This window comes from Sceloporus occidentalis, unplaced genomic scaffold (genome assembly GCF_023333645.1).
Source record: "Sceloporus occidentalis isolate IW3139 unplaced genomic scaffold, rSceOcc1.0.p SCAF_15, whole genome shotgun sequence".
Classification (NCBI taxonomy): Eukaryota; Metazoa; Chordata; class Lepidosauria; order Squamata; family Phrynosomatidae; genus Sceloporus; species Sceloporus occidentalis.
In genome coordinates this window covers 1,138,252-1,148,938 of record NW_028316995.1, presented here as the reverse complement: position 1 = coordinate 1,148,938, position 10,687 = coordinate 1,138,252, and the positions used below count along the sequence as shown (strand labels likewise).

At 44.1% G+C, this 10,687-nt stretch overlaps 1 protein-coding gene across 1 annotated transcript; it reads right to left on the bottom strand.

The window, feature by feature from the left end:
* Positions 1-6,678: 6,678 nt before the first annotated feature.
* LOC149303123 (tubulin-specific chaperone C-like) lies at positions 6,679-7,704 on the bottom strand. The gene has a single exon (XM_089481336.1). The coding sequence runs from the start codon at positions 7,702-7,704 to the stop codon at positions 6,679-6,681; it is 1,026 nt and encodes a 341-aa protein (XP_089337462.1).
* Positions 7,705-10,687: the final 2,983 nt, after the last annotated feature.

The following is a 10,687-nucleotide window of genomic DNA, read 5'->3' as shown; positions in this document are numbered from 1 at the left end:
TTTAGCAGCGAGATTTCTGTGGGACTGATTCCGCTATATTCTTGATATGATTAAGATATTACTGAATTTACCATTCAGTCCTTGAAAAGTGACTGTAGTAAGTGTGGATCTTCCATATTTACCATCCAAATCTAAACGTGGATCAAGGGTATTCTGAAATGAATGTTATTAGTTCCACAATCGTTAAAGGTAATTGGCAAAGCGAGCCTACACCTCGCCTGTTCCTGGTGGCCCTGTCCCACAGAAGAAGAAACAGCTTCCAAGTTTCAGCAGATTAAACCTACATTTGCAAGACGTCACTTTAATGCCTCTAAAGCTCCTTCATCCCATTTGCAAGAATCTCTGTCAACCCGATAAGCAGCAGATGTAATCCTCACTTTACTGGTTACTGCGTTCCTCTTATCACACGCTACGATGCATTCTACTCAACCGGAATAACATGGGAGAAACCCGTCCCAACCTCCAAAAACTATGAAACTTATACAATAGAATGTGATCAGTAGAACCGACAAACGATCTCAATATACTTCTGAGGTCGGGGTCATAAAAGAACTACTGTGGCCACAAGCGCTTCCGCTTAAGAGAAAGTTAGAGAACAAACACATTATATTATATTAAGTAAGAATGCTTTCAAAATAATAATAGTTTATTTTTATAATTTAACAAAATGCAAAGTGAGTGAAGAGAAGGAAAATCAAAATCACCCTTTGACTTCAAAACAGCATCAGTTCCTCTAGGTTTCGGGCTCTATCACCTACCTGATGCAGCTTTGGCTCCACAATGTTACAGTTGGAAGCAGTTATTATTAGTTATTGTGTGACGAGCTACCCCCAAAACGATGACCAAAGATTTCTATCATAATGCAGGACATGTTTTTTCATGACAACTAACTGCATACCCACATGTAACCGAGTGGCCATCAGGCAAATTAGTGTAAAATAAATCTTTACATATGTCCTTGTGTTGTATGTGTATATGTGTGTTTATGAGCAGGTGTGTGTATATGTGTGTGTAAGGGCAGTGTATGTGTATATATGTGTTTATGAGCAGGTGTGTGTAAAGGAAGTGTGTATGGACAGGCATGTGTAAGGGCAGTGCATATGTATATGTGTGTTTATGGGCAGGTGTGTGTAAAAGCAGTGTGTATGTACAGGTGTGTGTAAGGGCAGTGTATGTGTATATGTGTGTTTATGAGCAGGTGTGTGTAAAGGCAGTGTGTAAGGGTCCTGCTGCTGTGGACTACTCTTCCAATGATACTCAGCCAGCATAATGGTGGACACCTGGCTGGCTGAGAATCATGGGAATTGTCACAGCTAGCATCTGCAGCTTTACTGTTGACTGCATCTCACATGGTGCTCAGCCAGCATCATGGAAGCAGTATGTCTGGCTGAGCCTCATGTGAACTGTAGTTAACAGCAGATGATGTGACAGGTGTTAGTTGTGGATTACAACTCCTATGATGCCTAGTCATGGTGGACACCTGGCTGCCTGAGCATCATGGGAATTGTAGTTCACAGCTAACATCTGCAGCTTTCCCAATTCATGGGAATTGAATTCAATGTGTTGGTTATTTTCAATATTATTATTATTATTATCTTTTATTTATATAGCGCCAACAGTTTACGCAGCGCTTAATACAATACATAAATTCAAGGGATATGACAAGACAAGAATTGACAGACTAAGACAAACCGATACATTTGGTGGAGAGAGCCCTGCTCGCAAGCTTACAATCTAGAGGGAAATGGGGTGACAAACATAAGGCATAGAGAAAGGGTGAGAGGTATTGTGGGGGTTGTATCGATGACCAGGAAGTTCTAGCAGCTAAGATGGTGCGGCTTCTCTGAAGAAGTGGGTTTTTAGATGTTTCTTGAAAGTTGGGAGGGAGGGACAATGCTGAAGGTTCCTTGGGAGAAGATTCCAGAGATATGGGGCAGCTCGAGTGAAATCTTGTAGACGGGAAAAGGAAGAGGTGATGAGTGAGGAGGAGAGCCTTAGCCCATGGGAGGAACGTAGGGATCGAGTAGGAGAGTATTTGCTAATGAGGTCAGAAATGTACGGAGGAGCAGTATTATGGATGGCTTTATATGTCAGTACCAGGATCTTAAATTTAATTCTAAAGGTAATCGGAAGCCAGTGGAGGGTTTCACAGAGGGGGGAAGCAGAAGAGGAGCGACGTGCAAGGAAGATGAGCCTAGCAGCGGCATTTAGGATAGACTGTAAAGGAGAGAGTCGAGACAGTGGAGTGCCAACCAGAAGAGTGTTGCAGTAGTCAAGACGGGAAATGATAAGGGAATGAACGAGTGTTTTTGTGGATTCTTGGGTGAGGAATGGGCGGATACGAGAGATGTTTTTTAGGTGCAAGCGGCAGGATTTGGCGAGGGACTGAATGTGAGGGATGAAGGAGAGGTTTGAGTCAAGGATGACCCCAAGGCATCGGGCCTGGTTAGTAGGAGAGATAGTCGTGTTGTTAATGGTGATAGAGAATTCAGGTAGTGGAGTGGAGATGGAGGGAGGGAAGATAATGAGTTCAGTTTTAGAAAGATTAAGTTTCAGGTAGTGTTGTGACATCCATGAAGAAATAGCAGACAAGCAATTGGTAATACGGGACAGGAGAGATGGAGAGAGATCAGGAGAAGACAGGTAGATTTGGGTATCATCTGCATATAGGTGATACTGGAGGCCAAATGAGTCGATTAGTTTGCCAAGAGAGGAAGTATAAAGAGAGAACAGCAGAGGGCCAAGGACTGAACCTTGGGGGACACCAACCGAAAGTGGAAGGGGTGATGATGTCTTGCCAGAGAAGTTGACAGAGAAGGAACGGTTAGACAGATATGAGGAGATCCAGGAGAGAGCTGTATCTCGAATGCCTATAGAAGTAAGTGAGTGTAGAAGAAGGTGGTGATCAACAGTATCGAAAGCAGCAGAGAGATCCAGTAGAATTAGAATAGAGAAGTGACCTTTTGCTTTGGCAGAGAGCAAGTCATTGGAGACTTTTGTTAGAGCTGTTTCAGTAGAGTGAAGGGGTTTGAAACCAGACTGTAGAGGGTCAAGGAGGGAATTAGAGGAGAGGAAGTTAATGAGGCGGTTGTACACATGACTGTGCTGACAAAGTGAAGCGTGTTTTAAGTAGCGATGCAAGCGCGATATTGTAAAGTGCAATTGCTTGTATTGGTGGGTTCCATGAGAGCAATTTAAAAAAAAAAAGTGTCCCTCTTTCACATTTTGAAATGTTGGGAGGTATGATATTATATAATGATATTGTTGCTATGGAGATAAACACACATTCTGGATATTGCCGCAGCCCCAGTACAAAAAAGTATGGCTGCGTTACCGGCAACACTCAAAGCCTTAAATAAAAAAATCCACTTTTATTTTTTGTGTCCAAATCAGCACACGGTTCTAAAAGCTGTAACTTCAGCCCAAAATGTGTGCCTGCTGCTCCGTCAGAATGCATCCTAAAAAAGGGTCCGCACATCTGATGACCCCCTTCCACTGCACCCACAGCATAACGTGTTTTATTGTGTATAACAGTCACGCAAATTAAATAATAATTCTTATAATCAATGGGGAAAAGAAAATTCTTTAAAAAACGTACAATATATATTTGTAAATAACACATTTTTACGCAGGTTGATGTAGGCATTCGAAGTGTTGTCTCGAAGCCTCGAGGAGGTTAAGTTTGTAAAACCCTTTGCTCAGGATATCCTTAAGCTAACCCTGTAAACTGCGTTAAGCCTGTGACCCGGAGTAAATGGACGTGCACGAGAATTAGCTGGTCGTAGGCAGTTCACAGAGAGTTCTGAATCTCGTAAATACCGGAATAACTTACATAATCTAGTAATGTACCAAAATGTGACATTTACACTACAGATGGTGCTATATACAAACATGCTTTGGCTTTATCTAGAACCCGAGCACGTGCCCAAAACATCTTGGAGGATCCAGGACCCCAAACCCAAGAACTAGAATTATCCTGCAAATGATTCTCTGTAGCATTTCAGATTTATTATTACGTGTTATTGTTTCAGTAAGTTTCAGCTCAGCAGCACGTTTATCAAAAACATAAATTGCATTTTGCCATTCCGTTCCGTAGGGGAGTATCCGTATTTTTGGCCAGAAAAGGGGGTTTGTGAACAGTTCTTGCTATAATTCTGCCAACAGCGAATAAACCCGGGTGTTTTAGACCCACAGAGTCTGTTTACTGTGGATTGCTCCATCGAGCGACGGCAGAGGCTCCCACAGACATTGCCAGTGCCACGTGTTAAGGGTTAATGGATCTGAAAATATATATATAAATACTCAAAATGCATTTTTCTTATTAACTCTCCATCCGCGTATGCTTTCTTGCTATTAAACAAAAAATGAAAGGGAAATTCAGACGCAAAGGTCACCTTCTTCCAATCCTTGTATTGCTCTAGCGGTGCCACCTGCTGGAAAAGCTGTAACGGCTCTAGTAACCGGGAAATGGATGCAGCCATATCGGTCGGCGGAAAGGAGATTTTTTAGCAGAGAAAAATGTCACATATGTTTTCAGGATCTCAGGTGTCTCTTATTCAGATGGAATCAAGAGACCTCTGAGGTCCAGAAAGAAGATTCCTAATACCCCTATTGTAAACGGAAAGCGAGCCGGTCAAAAGATTGTTCTTGATAACCTTGTAGATGACTGGGAACGTTTCATCTTATAGAATCCACTATGGGTTATGAAGAGCTTCTCCTGATAGAAAGGCTTGTCCGGCCATCTGTAATAAATGTAGGGCATCGTCTGGAAATTCGTCTCACTAAATGCATCGTGTGCGCTCGGCTCATCTCGCAGATGCTGAGGTTGGCCTCTAATAATGTATTATTAAGTTGAAATGTTCTCCTAGCCTGCAGACTTCTAGTCTAGATACTAGATTATGAACATGTACTCCTACTGCAGCGCATGAACGGTGCACGATGTGTTCTGGATTAGAGCTGGAACGGCAGTAACTATACCCCAGGGTGTCAGATGAAGTAAATGCTCATACCCCAAATTACCAGGGACACTCCGACACGGAAGCATGATGTTTTCCAGTAGGTGAAAGGTGCTATTTTGCAATTTTCTTGTTTTTGGGATATCGGCAAAACATCTCACCCACAATGTGGTCGCAGCAGGGTTCAATGTTTACACCGAACACACGTAAAAATAATGAGTGATCATTTTGAATCCGCCTATGAAAAGGATCCCTTCACCTGGATGCTCTGGCAACTAATATTAAGAGACAGATTGCTCTGGAGGGTTTACGCTTTAACTGCTACAAATATATCTTGAATCACACTCAGATTTTTAAAACAAATTGCCCTTCCCTGTGCAGTGTTATATGTAGGAGGCGTCTTTGGGTGTGCTGTGTAAGAACTATGCAATGAATGAAAGAATTGTACAGAGTTTCACCAGCGGTACTACATGGACGTCATAAAATACTGTAGTCCAGTGTTTGGGGCCACAGACAGAAGGCTGAGGGTATAAAGGTGGCATTAAGAAGGTGACGACATTCCTTACAAAAGAAGACCTACTGTTCAGCGCCTTTTCATTCATTGAGCTGGTCGGTTGGAGTTTCCCCAGGGAAACTTGTTGAAGAAATAAAGCTTCTTATAAAGATGCTGTGTTTTTATGTTATTAAACCTTTATATTAAATAATTAACAAACCCGCTAAGCTTTTTTTGCTTGACATGATAAAGCATGTCTTTGATGTCTTGAGTAAGTGGGACACCCCATTTAAGTGAGAGCGGTCCCCACTTAATTCCGGCACATCAAGGTAATTTTCACTAAACCACAAACTAGCAGGAGAGCTGAATATTCAGCATATATAACGAAGGACTAATCCCAGCTCCCTTCTCCTTCAGGGCTGAGATAGCTCTACATATAATAAAGAATTGACGTGGGGAGAATTCTAGGTCGTCTTGCGGCATTATATATACTTTACACAGGAGCGGCTCAGATCTCCTTGGAAGACAGGCTCAATTGTGTTAGACTAGTGAAATCAGGGAGTTAAAGTGTCTCACTCTCCGGCAAACACCAGGTTAGCGAATGCAGCCCTAAGGAAGGTTGCCTGAACATGCGGCACACTAATAGTGTCCAAATAAAGCCTATTTAACCCTCAGTGAGTAGGATGGAGCCAACCACTAGGAATTCAGTAGAAATCTGTTTGCAACTAAATAATAACTGAAACACAAAAGAAATCTGATGAAGCCAACAGCATATAATATTGGGTGTATGTTCAAAGAGTGAATGAAAAAACAGAAATTTGATAAATCCTAGAATGGGGCTGCTATATTTTCTATTATAAGTAACGTTTTACAGTCACTGAACACATGATTCGGCATAACATGAATAATAACAAGTAATACAGACAATTATTAATAGAAGTGCGATAAACATATACGCGAGACCCGAGAATACGGAACAGCAACGTTGTGTGCCATAGACACAGGACCACAGCTCTCCACTGACTCCCTGGACCATTCTACATGGAAGCAACAAGGGAAGCATCAAAGTGCATCAGTCACAGACATCATCAGCTGTAAGATGCCAAGTGTGATGGGGGTTGTCTTCTCCCAATCGCTGTAAAAACAATGCAAATAGATTATTTCACGATATAATGCATTTTCTGAAGTCCAACGTGTTGGCGTCGTGTCTGCCGAAGTAAACCGGACCAATCAGTTCCAGTGGGTTATCCGGTCCTCCTCAGGAATGATCTCCCAGTTTGGAGACTGCACCCCATGGGCGAGCCAGTTGAAGTCATCCACCAGCTGCCAGTTGTTTCTGGCCCGGTCCAGACCGGAGACTTGGTAGTCCTTCTCGATCCCTTCGTAGGTCCAGGTGAAGGGAGCGAAGTGCAGGTTGTGGCAGTCCTCGATGATGGCCCGGCTGGTGACATGCAGGTATAAGCGGGTGTCCGAGGTGCTGTGGGTGCGGAGCTGTTGGCACGAGAAGGAGAACAGGCAGCCGGTGCAGCTATCCACGAACACGGAGGAGGAGACGGGGCCGCACAGTACCCGGCAGCCGTGCAGGCCTCGCAGGTGCAGAGTGGCTGGGCTGCCGTGCAGGGTAACGGAGCAGTCCTGCAGCTGGCTCAGCAGCACGTCCTTCTGCTGGATCTCCGTGGCCTCCATGAACAGCACCTGGGAGGTGAGGCCCTGGACGCCGCATGCAAACGGGGCCTGGGTGGGAGGGTCGGCAGGAGGCTGCTGGGAGGATGGAAGCTGCTGGGCCCCTTCCCCGGGAGGCTGGTCGGCCGAGGCCGCAGGCGCATCCTTTTTACGGTTTTTGAAGGCAAACTTCTTCTTGGGCTGCAGGAGCTGCCGCTTCTCCTCCAGGATCTCCTGCAGCCGCCCGAGCGCCTCCTGAGCCTGGCGAATGTCGTAGGACGGCAGGAACCTCATGGAGTCGTTGAGCAGCTTGTGCAGGCGCTGCAGGCGTTCGGCTACCTCCTCCAACACACCGCGGTCATTACCGGCCAGCAGCTGCTCGATAGCCGCCCGCTCCGGACCGAAGCTGGCACTGAAGTGACTGCTCTTCTCCTCCAGCACGGAAAGGCCCTCCTTCTCTAGCTTCTTCCTCTCCACTTCCCGCTGCCGCTCCTGCTCCCTCTTTTGCAGTCTCTCCGGTAACCGACTGAGGCGCTCAAGCGAATCATCGTCCGTCTGTGTTACCGTTCGCGGGACCTCCGCCGCGGTCTCCATGGAGCTGTGTCACTCAGGTCTGCCAAGCGGAATTTCCGGAGACTTCCCGTCCACTGCCACTGACGTCAGCGGATCATGTGAGCGGTCACGTGGTGAGAGATACATAGTTGCCTGGATACAGTAGTGCTGGGGGACGACGTTAATAATGTTCTTGTCGCAAACTGAGCTCTTTCTCCATCAGGCCTAACGCGGCTAATGGCAACAGCGGCAGCCCCCCCCATAACATTAGCGGGTGACCATGCAGGGCGACCCCCGAATTTTGGCGTGGTGATAATCATTTCGTTTAACCCCTTAAGGACCGGGCTCATTTTTCGTTTTGTACCCTGTGGGACCGAGGCTGTTTTGACACTTTTGTGGTGCTTGTGTTCAGCTGTAATTTTCTCCTCACCCATTTAGTGTACCCACATAAGTTATATATTGTTTTTTTTCAGGACAAGATGGGCTTTCTTCAGATACCATTATTTTGATCGTATCATCTTATTTACTATAAAAAAATTTAAAAAACATGGTGAAAAATTGAAAAAAAAACACATTTTATGACTTTTATTTGAAAAATCTTTTACTCACCTAAAAAAGCAAGTAAAAAAACTAGCTAAATAGATTCTACTACTTGTCCTGAGTTTAGAAATACCCAATGTTTTTATGTTTTTTTGCTGTTTTTTGTAAGTTATAGGGCAATAAGTACAAGCAGCGTTTTATGATTTCCAAATCTTTTTTAACAAATCTGGTCAGTCTGCCTCCATCTCCTCTTTGGAACATCTTTGAAGCCGGTTAACTCAATTTAACCCATTCAAACCATATATTTTTGAAAACTAGACACCCCAGGGTATTCCAAATGCTGTTATTTTAACCCTTTCCATGCACCAATTATAGAACTACACTTTGTCAAACTTTGTAATAGTAATTTTTTTTTTTTTTTTCCACACAAATTGTACTTTAGTTATAGATATACAGGTCCTGGTATATGCCACTGTCAAACAACACCCCAATGTGTGTTCAGGAACATCTCCTGAGTGCAGTGATACCCGACATGCATGGGTTTGTCGGGTTGTTTCAGATTTAAAATGCCACATTTGGGAAGTGCGCTTTTTTTCTCCATTTTGGTCAGTCTGTACCTATGCCCTATCTTTGAGCTAGGCCACTCCAATTTACCCCATCAGCCATTTTTTTTATATATTAGACACCCCTTGGGTATTTGAAGTGCTTTTTTTTTAACTCTTTGTTGAGATTTTTGAGAAATTTTAGCACTTGCTCAAAATAATAAACTTTATTTTTTAATTTTATTTTATTTTTTTAATACTTTTTTTATATTTTTTTTTACACATTTTTCTGGTACTGGATGGTTCATCTAGTGACATCACTGCATAATAATTTTTAAATGTTAGCACATTTTTTTTTAATTTTTTTTTCCATTTTTTATTTATTTTTATTTTTTTTGAATATTTTACTAATCACATAGTGATTAGAAAGCTGGGCTCCATTGACTTGCATGGTTGAATGCAGTACCTGTATTCAACCAGCAAGTGGAGCCAGTTCTCTAGAGGGTCTGGAGACCCTCTAGCGAACTTTTTCGTCTTTATTGTTTTATTTCCCGGGCCGCCGCCATCTTGCTTGATGGCGAAGATCACCGGCAGCGGCGGCTGTGACCGCTCTCCGGAGCGGTCACAGCCCACCCAGAGGTAAGTGTTTGGTGTCGCTGGATGCCTCCTGATCGAGGCATTCCAGCGACACCATTTAAGTTTAGGAGGCGATCGTTGATCGCCTCCTAAACGCTTTTAAAACGGGCGTCCGCCGCCATACAATGTATGGCGGCTGTTGACGCCTCCGGGAGGGGCCAGACATGGCCCCCGATGCCGATCTCGGCCTTGCTGAATGCCTCGACATCGAGGCATTACAGTAACGCCGTTTAAGCGAAGAAAGTGATCGTTGATCACTTTCTAAGCTTATTTTACTTTTTGACGGTTCAGGACCGTCAAAGGTCATTTAGTGACCTTCATCTCATGACGGTCCTGAACCGGCAAAGGTCGCGAAGGGGTTAAATGTCTTTATACAACTGAAATAAAATGTTTTTGTTTTTTTCTGCATTCTTGGGGTGTTCCCGGTCTCCTCCTACTATTACGTCGTTCTTTTAGGATACACGTTTCATATACACAGTGCTGCCCTGCAATATGTGTGATGTATAACTCAGCACTTGAGTCCCTTCTGTTATGCACCCATATGTAAACAGAGGTAGGCTTCCATACAGCTTAGGGCCTCTAACAATTGTTTCAATGGTCTTGGAGGATTATTACATCGTATGTAATAATAAGCTCATCCCAAAGACTTTCCTTAAGGCCGCCTAAAACCCAGAGATGCCTATGCCTGCGAGCACACAGATGTTACATGATGTAAGTCCAATGAAAAAATGCCATGTTAATTATATTCAATATGATGCTAAAATGAATAAACATGCACTCTCGCCCTGCCAGCTGTCACTGTTGGGAGGCACCTCTAACCCCTGGGAGTATAGAAGCGCATAGCCTGAGATTTTTAGGATAATGATGGCGGGTACAGGATGATGGCCATGGGTTGATGATGATAGGTAGAGGATGATGGTGGCTACAGGATGATGATGAGTACAAAGTGATAATGGCGGGTACAGAGTGATGACGGTGGGTACAGGATGATGACGGCGGGTACAGAGTGATGACGGCGGGTACAGAGTGATGACGGTGGGTACAGGATGATGACGGCGGGTACCGGATGATGATGGTGGGTACAGGATGATGATGAGTCAAGCGTGATGATGGTGAGTAAAGAGTGATGATGGTGGGTACAGAATGATGATGATGAGTACAGAGTGATGACGGTGGGTACAGAGTGATGATGATGAGTACAGAGTGATGACGGTGGGTACAGGATGATGACGGCGGGTACAGAGTGATGACGGTGGTTACAGAGTGATGACGGTGGGTACAGGATGATGATGAGTACAGCGTGATGA